The following is a 21,201-nucleotide window of genomic DNA, read 5'->3' on the forward strand; positions in this document are numbered from 1 at the left end:
GGTGACGTTTCAGGTCGAGACCCTTCTTCAGACTGAAGAAGGGTTTCGACCCGTAACGTCACCCAACGTCTTTGGCTGAGTTACTCCAGCCCTTTGTGCCTATCTATGAGTTATACTTTGTTACAGGTGAAGGAAGCTTTTAATAGGTAGGCGGTTGGACAAAGGCCAGAGGCGAAAAGGCAAAAGGTGTGAGACAAGGATAGAAGAGTTGCAAATTGTGAAGCTAGAAGAGGGAATATAGGTGGAAGGGGAGTGAGGGGGGGGGGGGGGGAGGGGGGGAATCTGGGTGCACGTACAGTGGGGCACAGGAAATTAGCGGGAGGTGTAACTATCCACAAGCCTCCCCCCTGCCTTGCTGCCTTATCTGTTGAGTTACTCCAGCCCATTGTGTCTGTCTATTGCAACATGCAACTGACAACTAATGAAGAAGATGTAACTCCGAAGAAGGCAAGGATTAAGCCAAGTATCACATTTCTACTCAACACTGTGCACTAGAAGTGGCAGGAGTTGGGTTTGTAGGTGTGGCTCTCTACATGTTGTTAAACCTCACCACAGGAATACCCACCTTCTGCGGCCATTTCAAACATGCAATACGGAAGCCCCCGTACCACCACCTCCTGCATTATTATAGAAAAACTGTAAATATCTCCTTTGAAGGTGCCATTCATTAAAGGGTTAGGTTTTCGTAGTATCTCGGGAGCAGTCCAAAAGAACTCTGAAATAAAACAAAGGTCTATTATTCTAGAATTAGTATAACATTTTGAAAAATATTTAAAGTACGGTCCACTCTACTTTAAGATTATGGCCTCATTCAGTTTCCTCACTGAGTTTTCGGAGTGTTACAGTGCCTTTTGTGTGAAGGTGGCACTGGTTTAACAAACTGGCACCTCGAACTTGGAATGTAACTTTATTAATCATGCTTAGCGAATGGTTGAGGTAAGTGAATTCAATAGAACATTTTAAATATGTTTAGTTTAGTCTAGTTTACTTTAGAGATACAGCGCAGAAACAGGCCCTTCGGACCACCGAGTTCACGCCAACCAGCGATCCCCGCACACTAACACTTTCCTACACACACTAGGGACAATTGACATTTATGAAGGGTCTCGACCCGAAACGTCACCCATTCCTTCTCTCCAGAGATGCTGCCTGACCCGCTGAGTTATTCCAGCTTTTTGGGTCTACCTTCAATTTAAACCAGCATCTGCAGTCTTTTTTCCTACACTCCTTTATACCAAGCCAATTAACCTACAAACCTGTACATCTTTGGAGTGGGAGGATTCCGAAGATCTCAGAAAAACCCACGCAGGTCACGGGGAGATCGTACAAACTCCGTACAGACAGCACCCGTAGTCGGGATTGAACCCGAGTCTCTGGCGCTGTAAGGCAGCAACTCTACCGCTGCGTCACCGTGCTGCCTTATCTATTAGAATAATACCTCCAGATTCAGGGACAGTTGATAGCAGCTGTTATCAGGCAACTGAACCGTCTTCCCAAACGCCCTCTCAACTCCTGACCTTCCATCTACCTCACGGGAGACCTTCAAACTATCTTAAATCGGACCTTATTGTAGTTTTTCTTGCACTAAATGTCATACCCTTTACACTGCGGATGGCTTGATTGTAATCATGTATATTCTTTTCGCTGACTGGAAAGCACGTAACAAAAAGCTTTTCACTGTACCTCGATACACGTGACAATAGTAAATTAAATAATAAAATTTAAATAAATTAAAATAATTTAAACTAAAATTTAAAACTGCTACTGATATTAATATGCAGGGGCAGTTTGAGAATAAGAAGGAGGTGGGTTTTTGAAGAGCATTATTGAATGTAAGGGATCTTATTGAAACATATAAGATAATTAGGGGATTGGACACATTAGAGGCAGGAAACATGTTCCCAATGTTGGGGGAGTCCAGAACAAGGGGCCACATTTTAAGAATAAGGGGTAGGCCATTTAGAACGGAGATGAGGAAGAACTTTTTCAGTCAGAGAGTGGTGAAGGTGTGGAATTCTCTGCCTCAGAAGGCAGTGGAGGCCAGTTCGTTGGATGCTTTCAAGGGAGAGCTGGATAGAGCTCTTAAGGATAGCGGAGTGAGGGGGTATGGGGAAAAGGCAGGAACAGGGTACTGATTGAGAGTGATCAGCCATGATCGCATTGAATGGCGGTGCTGGCTCGAAGGGCTGAATGGCCTACTCCTGCACCTATTGTCTATTGTCTATTGTCTATCAAGGTGGATAAATTCCCAGGATCTAATGGGATCTACCCCATGCTACTCAAAGATTCAAAGAGGAGATTGAAGGAGCCTTGATGAAGATCTTTGCATCTTCACTGTCCACAGGCAAGTCCAGGAGGACTGGGGAGCAGCTCATGTTGTTCCTTTATTTAAGAAGGGAAGTGGAGTGCAATTTATAGGCCGGTGAGTCTCACATCAGGTGTAAGGAAACTATTGGAGAGGATTCTTCAGGACAGGATTTACTCCCATTTGGAAAAGACTGGGTTAATTAGGGAAGTCAGCATTGTGCACAGCAGGTCATGTCTTACTAACTTGATCAGATTTTTTGAGGAGGTGGTCCAATGGTTTGACAATTATTGTCAAATGTGCGAAGTGCAAATACACAGTGAAATTATTTTCTTACAAACAGTCCAGTAGGTTATTGCCATACCAAAGCACATCACCGATTAGAAATAGCCTGCTGACCCCGCATGCAAGAGACAACAGGATTTGACACAATTTTCAAAGTCTAATCAATGCACTAGTTCGTATGAGCGGTGCCCGGTCCAGGCAAGCCCCAGGCTGCTGCAGGCCTCCAGGTGATCGATGAGGACAGAGGAAGTTGTCGACATGGATTTGATAAAAGCATTTGGTGAAGTCCCCCGTGGTAGGCTGATACAGAATACGAAGATGAATGGGATTAATAGTGACTTGGTCGTATGGATTAGGAACTGGCTTATTGATAGGAGACAGAGGGTGGTGGTGGAAGGAGAATGGTCAGGCTGAAGGTCAGTGGAGTTCCACAGAGATCAGTGCTGGGACCTCTTCTGTTTCTGATACATATAAAGGACTTAGACATAAACGTCCTAATGTCGTTTATGGACATTAGGTTGTCGGTTGGTTGGTTAGTTTGCAGATGTCACCAAGATTGTTGGGGTCGCAGACTGTGGAAAATGCTATCAAAGTACACAGCGAGATATAGATCAGCTACAGAAATGCAGGGAGAAATGGCAGATGGAGTTTAATTTGAGCAAGTGTGATGTGCTGCACTTTGGAAGGTCAAATGTAAAAGGAAAATATACAATTAATAGCATTGTAATTCCTCAACAGCATTGATGTACAGAGTGAGCTTGGGGTCCAAGCTTATAACTCCCTGAATATGGCAACACAACTAAATAGAGTATGGTACGCTTGGTTTCATAGGTCTGGGCATTGAGCAGAAGAATGAGGAAGTCATGATGCAGCTTTGTAGGACTATAGTTAGGCCACATTTGGACAATTGCCCCATTATAGAAAGGATCTGGAGGCTTTGGAAAGGGTGCAGAGAGAATGATGCAGAATGATGTCTGGATTAGGGGGTATTAACTACGGGGAGAGGTTGGGCAGACATAGATTGTTTCCTCTGGAAAGCCAGAGTTTGCAGTGAGATCTGATGGACGTTTATCAAATTATGACAGGGTAGATAGTCGGAATCTTTTTTCCCAGGATGGAAAAATCAAATAATAGAGGGCACAGCTTTAAGGTGAGAGGGAAAAGTTTAAAGAAGATGAGCGGGGCAAGATTTTTACATGGAGGGTGGTGGGTGTCTGGAACACGCTGCTGGGGGTGGTGGTTGATGCAAACACATTAGTGGCATTTAAAAGACTTTTGGATAGGCATATGGACATGCATGGAATGGGCGATATGGGTTATGTATGGGTAGATAAGTGATGGTTTTGGCACCATGTTCGGCACAGACATTGTGAGCTGAAGGGCCTGTTCTTGTGTTGTACTGTTCTACGTTCTAAAATGGATATCCTAATATGCTGCTAAAATAGTCCTAGTTGGCATAACGTCTCCCTAGTACCCAGGGCTCTGACTCCTTGAAACATTCTTGTACCTCTTGTTCGTACTCTTTCCTCCTTCTAAACATCTTTCTCAAAGCAGGGTAACCAAGGCTGAACACAGTACTCCAAGTGTGGCCTCATCGTCGTCTTGTATAATTGCAACACAACGTTCAAACTCCTATACTCAATGCTCTGCCTGATGAAGGCTAGTCTGTCTTCACCACATTGTTTACCTGTACAGCCACCTCAGGGAACTATGTCCAGCAGATGTGTAAGAAAAACAACTGCAGATGCTGGTTTAAATCGAAGGTAGACACAAAATGCTGGAGTAACTCAGCGGGTCAGGCAGCATCTCTGGAAAGAAGGAATGGGTGACGTTTCGGGTCAAGACCCTTCTTCAGAAGAACAGAGGAACTTAGGAATACACGTACAAGTAAGAGTCTGAAGAAGGATCTCGACCCGAAACATCACCCATTCCTTCTCTCCAGAGATGCTGCCTGACCCGCTGAGTTACTCCAGCATTTTGTGTCTAACTATGTACTGCAGATGCTGGTTTTCAAAAAAATAACAAAATGCTGGAGTAACGTAATGAGTCAGGTAGCATCCCTGGAGAAGATAAAGATAACGTTTCTGGTTGGGACCCTTCTTTAGACTCATACAGTAGATATGTAGGTACAGTAGGTACACTCATACACTGTTCGAGCCCCTTCTTCAGACTGGTACTTGGGAGTGTATTCCTAAATTCCTCTGTTCCTCACATTGCTCAGGGATATACTGTTCACGGTGAAAGTCCTGCCTAGGTTTGACTTCCAAATATCCAATACCTTGCATTTATCTGAATTGAAGGCCAGCACAATGGCCCAATTGCTGCCTTGCAGCGCCAGAGACCCGGGTTTGATCCTGACTACGGGCGTTGTCTCTAAGGAGTTTCTATGTTCTCCCTGTGACTGTGTGGATTTTCTCCGGGTGCTCTGGTTTCCTCCCACATTCCTAAGATGTTCATGTTTTAGTTTAATTGGCTTCTGTAAATTTCCCCTAGTATGTAGGATGTGAAACTGGGATAATGTAGAACAAGTGTATGAGTGAACGTAGGTCGGCATGGACACGATGGGCCAAAGGGCCTCTTTCCTCACTGTATCTCTAGACTCTAAACTCTGAACGCCACCCCTCAGCTCACTTGTACAGCTGATCAAGATCCTGCTGTAATCATTGATAATTACAATAATAAACCAATAAACCTTGGAACCAGTCTGAAGAAGGGTCTCGACCCGAAACCTCACCAATCCATGTTCTCCAGAGATTCTTCCTGATCTGCTAAGTTACTCCAGCACTTTGTGGCCTTTTGTGTGTTAACCAGCATGTGCAGTTGTTGGTTTCTAAACGTTGGAACCACACTGTCAGCGATCTCCTCTGATTGCTTTACCTTCCGCTGGGGGCTCCATCAGTGGAATACTCTGGGTTCTTGCTACTTCAACATAACCGTAGTCTGTCACCTTGAGCACAAAGCGGCCATCCACTACACAGTTGCGTGACTTCAGGTGCCCATGTATGTGTTCTCGATGGTGCAGATACCTCATGCCCTGTGGTAATAATTCAAATAAAATCAATATCACTGTTCGACTGGAAGCTGCAAACAATGATCCGACTAAGTGACAATAGAAACATTCTTACTCAACTCCTGTGGAGTGTTCATTGCATCATAAAAATGCGCATTTTCATGGTGTTTGGTTGTCAATTGGACACCACGTTGCAATACGGCTGAATGTGCTGAGATTCCCTTTCATGTCCATCTGTTTAAATACTTTCTTTTGGACCGGGATAGTTTGTAACTTTGTCAGCGCCCTTTACGTGGTGACTATTTGCATACCTTGGGGTACGCCAGCAAAGAATCTCACTGTGACTTTTCACATTTGACAATAAAGTATTCAATCATTCATTAATTTATTCATTCAGTCATTCATTCATTCACTCACTCATTCGATTGGTATTGTTCATGCAAACTCAGTTTTACAAAACACAAAGATGAGATTCCATTGTCATTTAGTTACATGTACCGAGAGACAGTGAAAAGCTTTTGTGGCGTGCTATCCAGTCAGCAGAATGGATTACAATTGAGCCATTTACAGTGTATAGATACATGATAAGGGAATAACGTTGAGTGCAAGTTAAAGTCAGCAAAGTCTGATCATGCTGCTGTCTCCTATTCCAAAGGGTGTTACTGGCAGCATTTCTATACCAAGAAGTAAGGGATCTGGCGTGAATATCATTTACCTTGATCAGGTCGAACAGAAGTGATGATTTGAACATCCAGTCCAATTTTACGTCTTCATTTTTCAGTAGATCTAGCAGGCTCCCTCGAGTGCAGAACTCTGTCACGATCGCAAGCAACCCACAGTCATAGAAGAAGCCAAGGAAAAGGTTTATGTTTTCTTGTCGTAAGTCCTTCATCTGAAATAATAAATGTCTATCAATCAGTGTACCCATAGAAAAGATGGACAAAAATGATAAAACTAATATGAAATAGTCTTCTTATTGTTTGCTATTAAGTATAAACTTGTCAAATGTCTAAATCAGTGTGCTTCATTACTGTTCCTCTAGAGAACTGCTTCTCCACTGCAAAAGGGACATATGTATATTCATTGTGTAGGAAGGAACAGAGATGCTGGTTTAAACTGAAGATAGACACAAAATGCTGGAGTAACCCAGCATCTCTGGAGAAAAGGAATAGGTTACGTTTCGGGTCGAGAGACTTCTTCAGACTGAGAGTCAGGGGAAAGGGAAACGAGAGATATAGACGGTGAAGTAGAGAGATATAGAACAAATGAATGAAGGATATGCAAAAATGTAACGATGGTAATATCTATCAATTGAACATGCCCTCTCTCCGTCCTTCCCCCACCAAAGTTGTTGTACTATTTTCAAAGTCGTCTTGTTGAGTCCCATTGTCTGTAACTTGTTTTCACCTAGCTCACATCTAACGATGGCCTGTTTCCTTTATCATCGTTACATTTTTGCATATCTTTCATTCATTTGTTCTATATCTCTCCACAACACCGTCTATATCTCTTGTTTCCCTTTCCCCTGACTCTCAGTCTGAAGAAGGGTCTCAACCCAAAACGTCACCTATTCCTTTTCTCCAGAGATGCTGCCTGACCCGCTGAGTTACTCCAACTTGTTGTGTATATTTATGTGTATTTATTACTCTACTGTCGTGGGCTGGAGTGATGCTATTCCTGGTCTTCCCATCGGGTCTCAGTAAAGTAAGATGCGTAGAACTATTGAAAGCACTTTCTAAGAATTTTTAAGTTGTGCAGTGTTCTCATAAGCTGCTGCTTTGTCTTTCATCCTTGCATTAAAACATCTCAGTTCAACCTGGGTGAGCTGGTCCAAGACTGGGACGTATCGGTTCTAGAAGTTGCAGGGCAGGTCCATGTAATATTGCTCTTTTGTTGATTTCACTAGATGTCGTGCACTCTAATTGTTTTATCGTCTTTAGCCGATTGGTTTAGGTAAGCTACCACATGGTGAGTTCTCAACGATCTCCTTGTCAACATTTGGAAAGCCAATGACTTAGACTCTCCTGATCCAGTGACATACCTTTTACTGAAGTAGGTCACATCCCATCAATGGGACCTCATCCCTTTCAAACGAAAATAAAATCCGTCAAATATTTTTCAATGAAAACACCTTCCCTTATCAGATTCAAAAAACTGCAAATGACAGAATCTTGATCAAAAGACAAAGTGCTGGAGGGACTCAGGCAACATTCTTGGAGGGAATAGACAGGTGACGTTCCTTGATGGGACCCTTCTTCAGAATGAGTGGAGTAAGGAAGGGGAGGGAGGGAAAGCTGGAAAAGAGAGGTGGGAGTGGGCAAAGCCTGTAAAATCAGACAGGGGAAGCGTGGCAAAGGCTGGAGGGGAAAAGGAGACAAAAGGTGTCACTTAATAAACACTGGTGTTGATGCAAAAGAAAATCTAAAAATATATTCTATTTGATCCTCTGGAATCCTGTGTGTTCCTGAACCTGTGTGTTCCTTTCTCTACAATCATGAACTTGGAAATGGCCACCCATTAAAATGTTAACCGTGATGAATGCTGCAAAATAAAATATTTGTTTATTAACTCTGCTTCAAGCAAGCAAAGGGTTTTGCCTTTAATTTCAAGATTAATGGTCATGAATAAATGGTGAGGCATTGGATATGGTGGGTCAGGAGGCTTACAGCAGGTTGAAAGAGACTTGACATCTGAGACAACAGGGCAGCTGGAGTCTCAAGGTACCACGCAGGCAGACTTGCCCTGAGACAAGCCTTATAAAACTTGGCCAGAGAAACTCCCCTCTTAAGGTGCACGGGCTGGTTTGGTGAAGGGGGGAGGGGTGCTGAAAAAGGTGGAGCAGGGCGAAGTGCAAGATGAATCTCAACAACATTCATCTTTGTTGAATGACGAATTCAACAATTCATCATTGTTGATGAACAGCAATGCCTCACTTGCTGGAGTCTGAGGCAACGAGGTAGCTGGAGAATGAATATTGGTGGCAACATATCATGGAATGGAATCCATAAATGGCAGCTCGAGCTGCAAGACAATGCTTGGCCTGAGAATTCCACACTTTTTTATTGATATGCAATTTTTCCCCAAAAACATTAATTTGATCATTTGATACAGCTATTTAAAATAAATATTTATATAAATATTTAAAGTAAATCTTCAGTCTGAAGAAGGGTCTCGACCTGAAGCGTCACCCATTCCTTCTCTCCAGAGATGCTGCCTGTCCCACTGAGTTACTCCAGCATTTTGTGTCTAACTTCTATTTAAAATAAATGTTAGTTTTAAACTTACCATTTCAAACACAGCTTTTGTGCTTTGTTTTAACTCGCCAAATTCTTCACAAGGAAACTTCTTCAACCAAACCCAGTCGCCCTGGAAAGATGAAATTACATGGATTATGATGTATGTTTTGCCTTTTTGGGTGGTTTTATTTAGAGGAACAATTGCATTTCGCCAAAGAACCGTATTTCTTTAAAGACCCCCTCTGCAGTGCACCTTAACGTAATATGTGTATGTTTGCTGAGATAGACTAGTGATGGAATGAAGAGCTGTGTACACTTCTGCTTCATTGCCACAAGCAGGTTCATTCCACAACTCCCTGGTTAACTCATCCCTTCCTACCTAAACCACCCCCTCCCCAGGTACCTTCCCCTGCAATCGCAGGAGATGCAACACCTGTCCCTATACCTCCTCCCTCGACTCTGTCCAGGGATAGTCCTTTCAGGTGTGGCAGAGGTTCACTTGCACCTCCTCCAACCTCTTCTACTGTGTCCGTTGTTCAAGGTGTGGACTCTTATACATCCGCGAGACCCAACGTACACTGGGCAATCATTTGCTCTATATCTCTCTATATCACCGTCTATATCTCTTATTTCCCTTTCCCCTGACTCTCAGTCTGAAGAAGGGTCTCGACCTATTCCTTTTCTCCAGAGATGTTGCCTGACCCGCTGAGTTACTCCAGCTTTTTGTGTCTATCTGCGGTTTAAACCAGCATCTGCAGTTTTCTTTCCTATAGATCATTGCCACAAGGAATGTTCTCTAAATAATTACCCATGTGCCTCTCCAAGATACGGCCACAGACTCAAACATCATCATAATAGAAACAGAAAATGGAGGAAGTCCTGAGTAGGACAGGCCTCATCTGTGACAAGAGACTCAGAATCAAGGCCCTATGTCGGAACTGGGAAGGGGACAAAGGAGGCATTTTAAACTATGGGAAGGTGAGGGAGGATATCTGGTCGGTGGGTGATTGGGAGCGTTTAGAGAGTGCCAACAAAGATTAAAAAACACAGACCAAAGAATCTATGACTTGCAAAATGCAGAGCAAGAAGTAACGGCTGGTGGGTCAGTCTGAGCAAGTCCTCCACTCTGAGACAAATAATAGGGGGAAACAACAAACCAGCTGAGCCAATGTCAACTCAATCACCAGACTCAATAATCAATAACCGGTCTGAAGAAGGGTCTCGACCCGAAACGCCACCCTTCTCTCCACAGATGCTGCCTGTCCGGCTGAATTACTCCAGAGTTTTGTGTCTACCTTCAATGATCAATACGGAGGATTTCTTACACAAATGTTGTGAGGAATCAGGTGGATCAATATCAACCCTCCAGACATCAGGGATATTTACATTAGAGCATTGGAACTGCCTACATTAAAATTAGAACGCCATAGGTGTACAAATGATTACCTCATAAACTGCGACGTTTGAGTTTTCATAGGTGGCTGGTGTCAGGCTCCTTACTGAGTATGACCGGATGGGAGATTTCCTACTCCTTGTATCAGAAAGACATTGTGCTCCTTCGCTGAGTTGACTGTCCTCAGCATTGATTTTCTTAAAATTAGACATGAGAATTTTAGGACAGGGAAGATTTATGAAGACGGCTAATTCGATTCATTCTTTTAAGATTCATTTTAGAACGTCATATACTAAACTGTAATATAAAGAAATATAATTGGTAACACAAGAGATTAGCAGTCAAATTACAAACCTTTTTACTAAACTGCGGATTTATAAATGTCACATCATTGAATGTCAGTAAAATCCTATCAGGGCCTTTCATTAATTTTATTTGGATTATTTGGCGCCTGGAAATTAAAAAAAACAACAGAATTCAGACAGAAACATGTGAAATAATAATCTACAGCAAAACAATCATGCCACTTAGATATTGGAGCTCCACTCTGTTTCATTTTTAATCATACGTTGCCTTATTTCATCCAGAATATAAAAGAGAGAGCATTTGCTGGAATCTGGATCAAAAGCAGAATGCTGGAAGAACTCAGCAGGTCAAGCAGCATCTGCGGAGGCAGAAGATGGAAGTCAATGCTTCAGTTTCACTTACCAGCCGCTATCCTATCCCCTTATTGCTGTTACAATCTGACAGTCTGTTCCTTCTGTGTTGGAAGGAACTGCGGATGCTGGTTTAAATCGACGATAGACACAAAATGGTGGAGTAACTCAGCGGGACAGGCAGCATCTCTGAAGAGAAGGAATGGGTGACATTTTGGGTCGAGACTCTTCTTCAGGCTGATGTCAGGGGGGTAGGAGGTACATAGATAAGGAATAGTATAGATAAGGAAGTGTGTAAACAGGACAAAGGGAATAGAGGTCAAGGAAAATGTAGAATAGGTCATTGTTAGTTGGGAGAAGGTAACAACAAAGCAAACAGATAAAATGTAGTCGGAGACAGTAAGACTAGTCGGAGAACTGGGAAGGGGGAGGGGATGGAGAGAGAGGGAGAGCAAGGGTTACTGGAAGTTAGAGAAGTCAATGTTCATACCGCTGGGGTGTAAACTGCCCAAGCAAAATTTGACGTGCTGTTCCTCCAATTTGCATTGGGCCTCACTCTGACAATGGAGGAGGTCCAGGACAGAAATGTCAGTGTGGGAATGGGAGGGGCAATTAAAGTGTTTAGCAACCGGGAGATCAGGTAGGTTTAGGCGGACTGTGTGGAGGTGTTCAAAGAAACGATCGCTGAGCCTGTGCTTGGACTCACCGATATATAGAAGTTGACACCTGGAACCGCGGATACAGTGGATGAAGTTGGAGGAGGTGCAAGCGAACCTCTGACTCGCCTGAAAAGACTGTTGGGATCCTTGGATGGAGTCAAGGGGAGAAGGTGTTGCATCTCCTGTGGTTGCAGGGGAAAGTACTTGGGGAGGGGGTGGTTTGGGTGGGAAGGGGCGAGTTGACCTGGGAGATGCGGAGGGAACGGTCTCTGCAGAAAGCAGAAAGGGGTGGAGATGGGAAGATGTGGCCAGTAGTGGGATCCCAATGGAGGAGACGAAAATGTCGGAGGATTATGTGCTGTATGCGACGGCTGATGGGGTGGAAGGTGAGGACAAGGGGGGCTCTGTCCCTGTTATGAATGGGGGGAGGGGGTGCAAGAGCGGAGCTGTGCGATATCGAGGAGAGCCCAGTGAAGGCCTCATCTATAATGGAAGAGGGGAAACCCCATTCCCTGATGAAAGAGGACATCTCAGATGTCCTGGTATGGAACACCTCATCTTGGGCGCAGATGCGGCATATACGGAGGAATTGGGAGTAGAGGATAGAGTCTTTACAGGAAGCAAGGTGGGAAGAGGTGTAGTGTAGATACCTGTGGGAGTCTGTTCCTTCTTATTCCTGATGCAGGGTCTTTACCTGAAATGTCAGGTTACAGCTTTTGCCTCCATAGATGCTGCTTCACCTGCTGAGTTCTTCTGGCTTACCGTTTCTTGTAACCTCTCCTCATGATGCTATCCTTGCCTTGTAACCTCTCCTCATGATGCTATCCTTGCCTTGTAACCTCTCCGCATGATGCTATCCTTGCCTTGTAACCTCTCCTCATGATGCTATCCTTGCTCAGACACTCTTGTCCTCTATCCCATCCCTTTCTTGCTGTTAGAATCTGACAATCTGTTCTGTCTTAATCCTGATGCAGTGTCTTTACCTGAAGTGGTGGTAAGTGAAACTAAAGCACTGACTTCCACCTTCCATTCTTGTCCCTGTGTCTGTGCGTCAGTGGAATAGCTTCCAGTCAAGAGGCTTGAGCACAACGCAGGCTGGTATTTCAGCAGAGGACAGGCAGAGTGCTGTCGTTTGGATGAGAGGATGGACCCAAGCCTGGTCTGTCCTCTCAAGTGCTTGTGAATATTCCACTGGTTCATTTCAACAAATGGATGGGTCCTGAGAGCTTTGCAGATGCTTAATCCTCAATCACCGTCACTAAAACAAAGAACTGGTTATTTCTATTCTGTTTCTCTATTAATTCTGCAATATAATAGCACCTTGTTTCATTAAAGTTATTATATTTTTATTTTACAGTTAGAGTCACAGAATCAAAGAGCACAGAAACGGGCCATTCAGCCCAACTTGTCCATGCCAACCAAGATGCCCCATGTACACTGGTCCCATCTCCTCGTGCTTAGACCAAAACCTTTCCTATCCATGTAACCTGTCCAAACGCATTTTCTATGCTGTTATAGTATACTAACTATAAGTTAGTAGAGAAACAGAATACAAATAACCAGTTCTTTGTTTTAGTGATGGTATCTGCCTCAAATACATCTTCGGTCATCTTGTTCCGTACACCCACCACCCTCTGTGTAAAAAAGATGCCCCTCAAGTTCCTATTGATTCTTTCCCCTCTCACATTAATCCTATGTCCCCTGGTCTTGGTTCCCCTACACTGGGTACATGACTGTGCATTGAACCCTATCTATTCCCATCATGATCTTATACATCTCTATGAGACCTCCTCCTACCCGCGAAGAAATAAGGTCCTAGCCTGCCCCAACCTCTCCCTGTGTTCAGTTTTGGTCTCCAAATTTGAGGAAGGATATTCTTGTTATTGAGGGCGTGCAGCGTAGGTTTGCTAGGTTAATTCCCGAAATGGCGGGACTGTCATATGTTGAAAGACTGGAGCGACTAGGCTTGTATACACTGGAATTTAGAAGGATGAGAGGAGATCTTATCGAAACGTATAAGATTATTAAGGGGTTGAACACGTTAGAGGCAGGAAACATGTTCCCTATGTTGAGGGAGTCCAGAATAAGGGGACAGTTTAAGAATAAGGGGTAGGCCATTTAGAACTGAGATGAGGAAAATGTTTTTCAGTCAGAGAGTTGTGAATCTGTGGAATTCTCTGGCTCAGAAGGCAGTGGAGGCCAATTCTCTGAATGCATTCAAGAGAGAGCTAGATAGAGCTCTTAAGGATAGCAGAGTCAGGGGGTATGGGGTGAAGGCAGGAACGGGGTACTGATTGAGAATGATCAGCCATGATCACATTGAATGGCGGTGCTGGCTCGAAGGGCTGAATGGCCTCCTCCTGCACCTATTGTCTAGTGTCTATTGTCTATTGTTAATAGCTCAGGCCCTTAATTCCTGGCAACATCCTCGTAAATCATCTTTCCAGCTTAACAACATCCTTCCGACAGCAGGGTGACCAAAACCGATTCTGTTCTATTGCACTTTCAACGTCACTGTTTATTGCTAGCTCTTCCACAGAAGAACCAAAGATATGAAGATGAATGTTTCTCATGCTGAGAGAGTATTTGCCGACAGTCAAGTTATAAATTTTCATGTTCAGGCCATGTCCTGTAGTTTATCCTTTGTGAAAAATAACCTGCTTCCTCATCTGAGCCAACTAGTCAGTTCTAACGGTGGAAAAGTGATTCTAATGATAATGCTGCACCAGCCTCCTCACTGCGAGGGCAGAAAAAAAATAATATTTTTAACCACTGGACCTTAAACTTTGACTATTAACGATAGTTCGCCAAGGGCTTTACCTTAAAAAATAAGCCAGACCCACACAGCAAAGCAGAGCGAAGATAATCAGCACTGGCACCATGACAGCATAGAAAGGGTCAATGCCTAAAATATAAATGTGGAAAGGTAAATCAAATAAATAATAAAATATAAATTATTATATATTATTATAAAATATTAAAATATTATAAAAATAAAAGACAAATAAATGTTTTCCACTGATGAAAACCAAAAATATATGCAAGTTAATGTTAACATCGTCCTTTCCATTGGCCAAGCTGTGGATAGCCAACAATTATTCAAAGATATCCCTATATCTGTCTAGGGATTGGATTAAGAGCTTTGTCAACTCATTATATGTTATCACAGATAGTGTCATAGTGAGATATAGCATGGAAACAGGATCTCCAGCCCACTGAATCCATGCTGACTGTCAACCACCTATTAACACTAATCCTGCACTAACTCTTATAGAAACATATAAAATTATAAAAGGACTGGACAAGCTAGATGCAGGAAAAATGTTCCCAATGTTGGGCGAGTCCAGAACCAGTGGACACAGTCTTAGAATAGTCAAGTCAAGTCAAGTCAATTTTATTTGTATAGCACATTTAAAAACAACCCACTAAGAACGAACATACAATGGCACACAAACATAACAGCACATACATAAACAGTTCACAGCGCCCCCTCAGAGGGCCTCAAACGCTAGGGAGTAGAAATAGGTTTTGAGCCTGGACATAAAGGAGTTGATGGAGGGGGGCAGTTCTGATGGGGAGAGGGATGCTGTTCCACAGTCTAGAATAAAGGGGAGGCCATTTAAAACTGAGGTGAGAAGAAACTTTTTCACCCAGGGAGTTGTGAATTTGTGGAATTCTCTGCTACAGAGGGCAGTGGACGATCAGCCATGATCACAATGAATGGCGGTGCTGGCTTGAAGGGCCGAATAGCCTCCTCCTGCACCTATTTGCTATGTTTCCTTGTTATGTTAACTCCATTTTTATTGTACCCACAATCTTATCGACTCCCCAGACTCTCACATGCACTAGGGGCACTCTAGAGTGGCCAATTAACCTACTAACCCGCACATCCTTGGGGAGTAGGATAAAACCTATGAGGCCACAGGGAGACGGTGCAAACTCCACACGGACAAAACCTTGAGGTCCGGATTGAATCCGGGTCTCTGCTGGTGTGAGACAGCAGCTCTACCCTCTGCATCTCTGTGAAACAAAGTACAAGGTAGAGGTGATCGTTACCATTGCACTCGTCAAATATCTAAACTCTAGATAATCAGAGGCTCCTAACAGTACATCTACGGTGCCCAAACCTAATTTAATCATCTTACTAGAGTGTGGATGAAATGTACAGATGCTGAAAAGGGCCTAATAAACCAACAGAGGCTTTTGAAGCCCAATCATGCCCGACAAATGTATCCAAGTTCTCTGAGGAGGTTTCAGCCAGAGCAGATAGAGGAGAAACATTCAGATAATATTTGGATTTTAAAAATATTTCAAATAACAAAAGGTTATTTTGCAAGGTAAGATCTCACTGTGCTGGAGGTAATAAGATTAGTATGAATAGAGAATTGGCTAATTAACAGAGAGAAACGAGAAATGAAAAGAGGGTAATTTTCAAGATGGCAACCTGTAGCCAGTAGTTGCCACAGTAACCAGTACAGGGATCACAACTGGTTATATTAACCATGGAGACACAAGACAGTAGGGGGAACACATCTAATGTGCCAGTTTGGTTTTAGATGTCTTACTTAAGGAGAATGTAACACATTTGACAAGGATAATTCTGGATGTGAACTAAATATCTTATGGGGGAACAGTTGGGCTTATTGGGGTTGAGGAGAACAATTTTTTGAAATAAATAAAATTCTTACAAGCCTTAACCACGTAAAGGCTGGAAGATGTTTTCTCCTGGGAGAAGGTCTAGGATCAGAGGGCAAGGAGGCACCAGTTAAGATTAAGATGAGGAAGAATTTCTTCTCTCAAAGAAAATCATTGGAATTCCTTGTCCCAGATGGCTATGGAAGATGAATCATTGAATAGATAAATACAGAGATAAATAGGTATCTGGCGATGTTATAGAACCCAGAGTAACAAACCTTAGACAATCTTGCAGATCTAAATTGTTTTGGATGACCTAGAATCCATTGATGTTTGCCCAGAAATGTAATGAATATGTTACTGGATATCACTTTCTATTAAAGTGTACACAGTTGGGGGTGGCCACCTCTCCAGTCTGCTTCACTTGGAAGCTATTACCAAGACACACAAAGAGAGTTTGAAGACCTCAATCACCGGCAGACTTTAAAACAATGTCTGAGAAAGTAAGGTCGTCACAAAAAGCTGGAGTAACTCAGCGGGTCAGGCAGCATCTCTGGAGAGAAGGAATGGGTGACGTTTCGGCCCGAGACCCTTCTTCAAACTGAAAAAGTAAAATCATTATATCCAGGAAAAATTAGAGATCCGCCATGACAATTAAAGTCCGCTCCTTAAAATAGACAATAATTCTGGAAGTATTAGAATCTGTAAAATATTTAAGAACATTTGTGAATTTTTTTATTCGTCATTTTTGATAGGAAACTGATTCTTAAATGAAGCTAAAGAATTGTAAACACGGCTCCCTACCTCCAGTGCAGATTTCCCCACGGGTGAACCAGCAGGCAGAGTCGGTCCTTGGCAGGACTCCATTGGGAAAGTGAATTGGCTGCCCGGTTAACCGAATTAGTTCTGCTTCCATATCAATGAGGTACGTGTGGTGCAACTCATTTCCTTTGCCATCAGTGTCCAGGATTACATAATCAGTGAAGCTATCCCCTTTCGCATCTGTCCAGATCCTTTGGTTAAATCCTTCAAACCTGATGTTTTTGGAAAACTTTGCAATGTTGTTCCCGGAGATCCAGGCTCGGTGCTTTCTATTGTTGTGCATGGCTTTTGCAAGGAAGTAGATCGCATTGTAGATTGTTCCAAAAAGAGGTGATACCTGGCGAGCATTAGGAAACTGTCTGAAAGCCTTTTCTATTTAAAAATCCACCATTAGCAGTTTCATGTAATTAACCCACGGGAGGTTTAGCAGTTTCCATTAAGAATAGTGTATAAGGATTTGTAAAGCAAATATTAAATATAGGGACAGAACAAATGAGGATATGGGGAGAAGGCAGGAACAGGGTACTGATTGTGCATGATTAGCCATGATCACGGTGAATGGCGGTGCTGGCTCGAAGGGCCAAATGGCCTACTCCTGCACCTATTGTCTATTGTCTATTGTCTAAATCTTTAAAAAATAATTCAGGAATTATATGTTCGTGGCTAGATACTGTCATCTAATATAGAAATATGAAAACTGAAGACACAGAAGGATGCCATTTGGATGAGCGTTTGTCGGCACTGGGCCTGCACTCGCTGTAGTTTAGAGGAATGAGGGGGGACCTTATTGAAATGTGCAGAATCGTGAAAGGCTTGGATAGACTAGATGTGGAGAGGATGTTTCCACTAATGGGAGAGTCTACGACCAGAGGGCACAGCCTCAGAATTAAAGGACGTTCTTTTAGGAAGGAGATGAGGAGAAATTTCCCAGTCATTGGGTGGTGAATCTGTGGAATTCTTTACCACAGAAAACTGTGGAGGCCAAGTCAATGGATATTTTTAAGGCAGAGATAGATAGATTCTTGATTAGTACAGGTGTTAGAGGTTATGGGGAGAAGGCAGGACAATGGGGTTGGGAGGGAGAGATAGATCAGCCATGATTGAATGGCGGAGTAGACTTGTTAAGCCGAATGGCCTAATTCTACTCCTATTCCTTATGACCTGATGACCTTATGACCGTTAGGGTTTCGTTTTAGTAGGAATGATCAAATTGTGTCTGAAATGTGCGTCAAATAATCCTTGAAGAAAGGATACTTGGGCAAGGAACCTGAGTAAATCCTATCCCCAAAAAGACACAAAATGCTGGAGTAACTCAGCAGGTCAGGCAGCATCTTTAGACAGTATGGATAGGTTATGTTTCAGGTCCTGACCCGAAACATCACCGATCCATGTTCACCAGAGATGCTGCCCGGCACATTTGAGTTCTCCAGCACTGTGTGTCCTTTTGTGTAAACCAGCATCTACAGTTCCTTGTTTCTAGATTCTAAATTCATTTCATAAGTAGAAGTGGTTGTAAAATAGAATAAATAAGTCACAATCCAGGGTACCTACCTGCTCAGGGTTCAAGTGGGTTACAATTTCCTGGTTCTGCACACGCTCTTTAAATGCCTGATGGAATGACATGTTTGTGGAATCCACAGTGATCGTCAGCACCGAGTCGTAAGCCTTTTGCAGCCTGGAGCTGTTCACCAACACTGGGTAGGGTGTGTTTTGGTAAGGGAGGCTGTAGAGAAGTGTATCGTATGGTATAAAGACGTAACTGCCATCGGTCATCTGTAAGTCATGGGCAACTTCCAAAACCTGCTTCTGCACCCTGCCTCCAATGAGAACGGAGTGCATGCACATGATGATCACTGAAAACATACAGGAAAATTGTATTATGATGTTTGAAGATTCATAATCTACCTTGTTGTCAGGAAGTGTAACATATCAACCCAACACCATTATCAGAATAGATAGATACAAAATGCTGGAGCACCTCAACAGGACAGGCAGCACTTTGGATAGAAGGAACCCATTCCTTCTCACCACAGATGCTGCCTGTCCCGCTGAGTTACGCCAGCATTTTCAGTCTATCTTCAGTGTAAACCAGCATCTGTAGTTCCTTCCTACACCATTACCAGAATATATTTATTGGTGAGGTTTGATATAATCTAATACAATTCGATGTTATGCCTAAGCTTTGTCCATATAAAACTAATTTAATTAACAAATCAATTTTAATTTTCCTTGCACTGGGAAATACAGATAAAATGCCAAATGTTCAGGCTCAAAACACTTCTAAAAAGTGATAAGAATATGATGTGACCTGTAGCTCAGTTGGAGCACTCTTTCCTCTGAGTCAAAAGTTTTCAGTTTAAATCTCACTCAGAGCTACGAGCGCACAAAATCACACACAATCACACAAGGTAAAGTACTGACAGCATGCTGCCATCTGGGTGAGATGTTAAATGGGCTTCTCTGGTGGATATAACAGATGCCGTAGCTACTTCATGAAAGACCAGGGGATGTTTCTTGGTAAGCCCCAACAATATTTATCCCTCGATCAAAATGTATAAAATAGTTGATGTGGTTATCACATCTGCTGTTTAAGGCAGCCTGCCTTAACCACAGATTGGTGGTTGCATTTCCTACAATAATTAAGCATTTTATTGACTGTGTTGATGGGATGTGCTGGAAGGCAGCAGAGAGATGCTATATTTCCCTTTGAGAAATAAGAGTTAAGGAAAGTACTTACATTTACACTCCGGCTTATGACAACCTCAAGATGTCTCAATGCATGAACCATTGTACCATAGTCTCTACTGCATTCAAGTCAAGTGTATTGAGTGAACTAAGATAAAATATACCCAAGTTGAAGGTGGATCTGAGTCTTAAATGTAAATCAGTGAGAATGTACTAAAGCTGCAGAGTTCCTGGCAGGCTTTCTTGGACACAGAGGAAGAAAAGAGAACAAGTCTTAAAATCATAGAATTGACCCAACTCATCCAACCTGACCAGGATATCCATCTGAGCTAGTCCCATTGCCTGTGATTTGCCCATTACCCACTAAACCTTCTCTGTCCTTGTACCTGCCCAAATATGTACCTTGTACCTGCCGTGTCTTTTCAACCCTGCTTCTTCTGGCAACTCATACATACACCTACCTTTCTACCTGTGTGAAAAAGGTAGACCACAAGTCCCTTTTAACCATTTCCCCTAACAATCACTGCTACTTAATTGAGTGATACACAGAAAACGTTAGGACGGTCTTCCAAGCATAAGGGAATTGTTGATGCCTTGTGATAAGTCAGCTTCTTAGAAGTTGTTGCTGCCAAACAATTACACAGCATTGAAAACTATCTTTACAAGCATGTTTCATGCCTTTGGAATTCATTTGGAAAAGATTATTTGGGGATATAAGTCGAATGCTGGCAAATGGGACTAGTGTAGCCGGGCATCTTGGTTGGTTTGGTGAAGTTGGGCTGAAGGGCCTGTATCTGTGCTGTACGACTATAACTCTAATTCATTATTGTCTGAATGTTTTTTAAAGTGCTTAACTTTGTTCACTGCTTCGTTCTGTCTCGTTTATTTCTCTCACTCTCTCTAAATCATTTTTTCATTTCCTACTTTCACTTCAGTGTCTGTATATTATTTAACTTTGACTAGACCTGGAAATTTAGAGGGAATTTCCTTTACTGGTTGAGATATATATCAAATGTAAGATTAGGGAGATTCTGTTCCTGCTAAAACAAAATGAAATGGCCTCAGCTGGATTAAGATGTACAGCTCTGCTCACCACATAATGGGAAGGATATGATTACCTTCAGGGAAGTGTAGAGAACATTTACAACTTTGATGCCAAGATAAGACTGTGGGGAAAGTTTGGGCTGGACACTTTTTTCTTTGGAAACTGAGAGTAGATTTAGTTTAAATATTATACAAATCTAAAAAGTGGGATAGGAAGTAATCATAGCATTAACCAGGGGGCATGGAGCTTGGATCAGCACTTAGTTACGGAGAAAGTGCTGAGAATTAAGATTACCCTGGATAGCTTTTCTTTAGAAACCAAAGCGCTGATTTCCATGATTCTTTGATTCTATGTTACATTTAACCTCTGTGAGTCAAAGAGGGACTATCCGACCTAATGCAATTTCCCAGCTCCTGGCCCAGAACCTAGTGCATTCCATGTACAATGGAGATGGTATACATCACGCATAG

The 21,201-nt window shown here is 42.7% G+C and overlaps 1 protein-coding gene across 1 annotated transcript in view; it reads right to left on the reverse strand.

Annotated features, from left to right (window-relative positions):
* Positions 1-21,201, reverse strand: part of LOC144600322 (retinal guanylyl cyclase 2-like) — a 43,034-nt gene that overhangs the window by 20,624 nt on the left and 1,209 nt on the right. Inside the window, exons 2-10 of the mRNA XM_078411889.1 lie at positions 18,553-18,854; positions 16,984-17,338; positions 14,365-14,449; positions 10,584-10,680; positions 10,283-10,426; positions 8,886-8,966; positions 6,316-6,492; positions 5,468-5,624; positions 566-715 (exon numbers count right to left, since the gene is read on the reverse strand). Coding sequence (XP_078268015.1) covers positions 566-715; positions 5,468-5,624; positions 6,316-6,492; positions 8,886-8,966; positions 10,283-10,426; positions 10,584-10,680; positions 14,365-14,449; positions 16,984-17,338; positions 18,553-18,854 — 1,548 coding nt within the window. The remainder of the gene's footprint in view (positions 1-565; positions 716-5,467; positions 5,625-6,315; positions 6,493-8,885; positions 8,967-10,282; positions 10,427-10,583; positions 10,681-14,364; positions 14,450-16,983; positions 17,339-18,552; positions 18,855-21,201) is intronic.

Source organism: Rhinoraja longicauda, chromosome 15, assembly GCF_053455715.1.
Source record: "Rhinoraja longicauda isolate Sanriku21f chromosome 15, sRhiLon1.1, whole genome shotgun sequence".
NCBI classification, from domain to species: domain Eukaryota; kingdom Metazoa; phylum Chordata; class Chondrichthyes; order Rajiformes; family Arhynchobatidae; genus Rhinoraja; species Rhinoraja longicauda.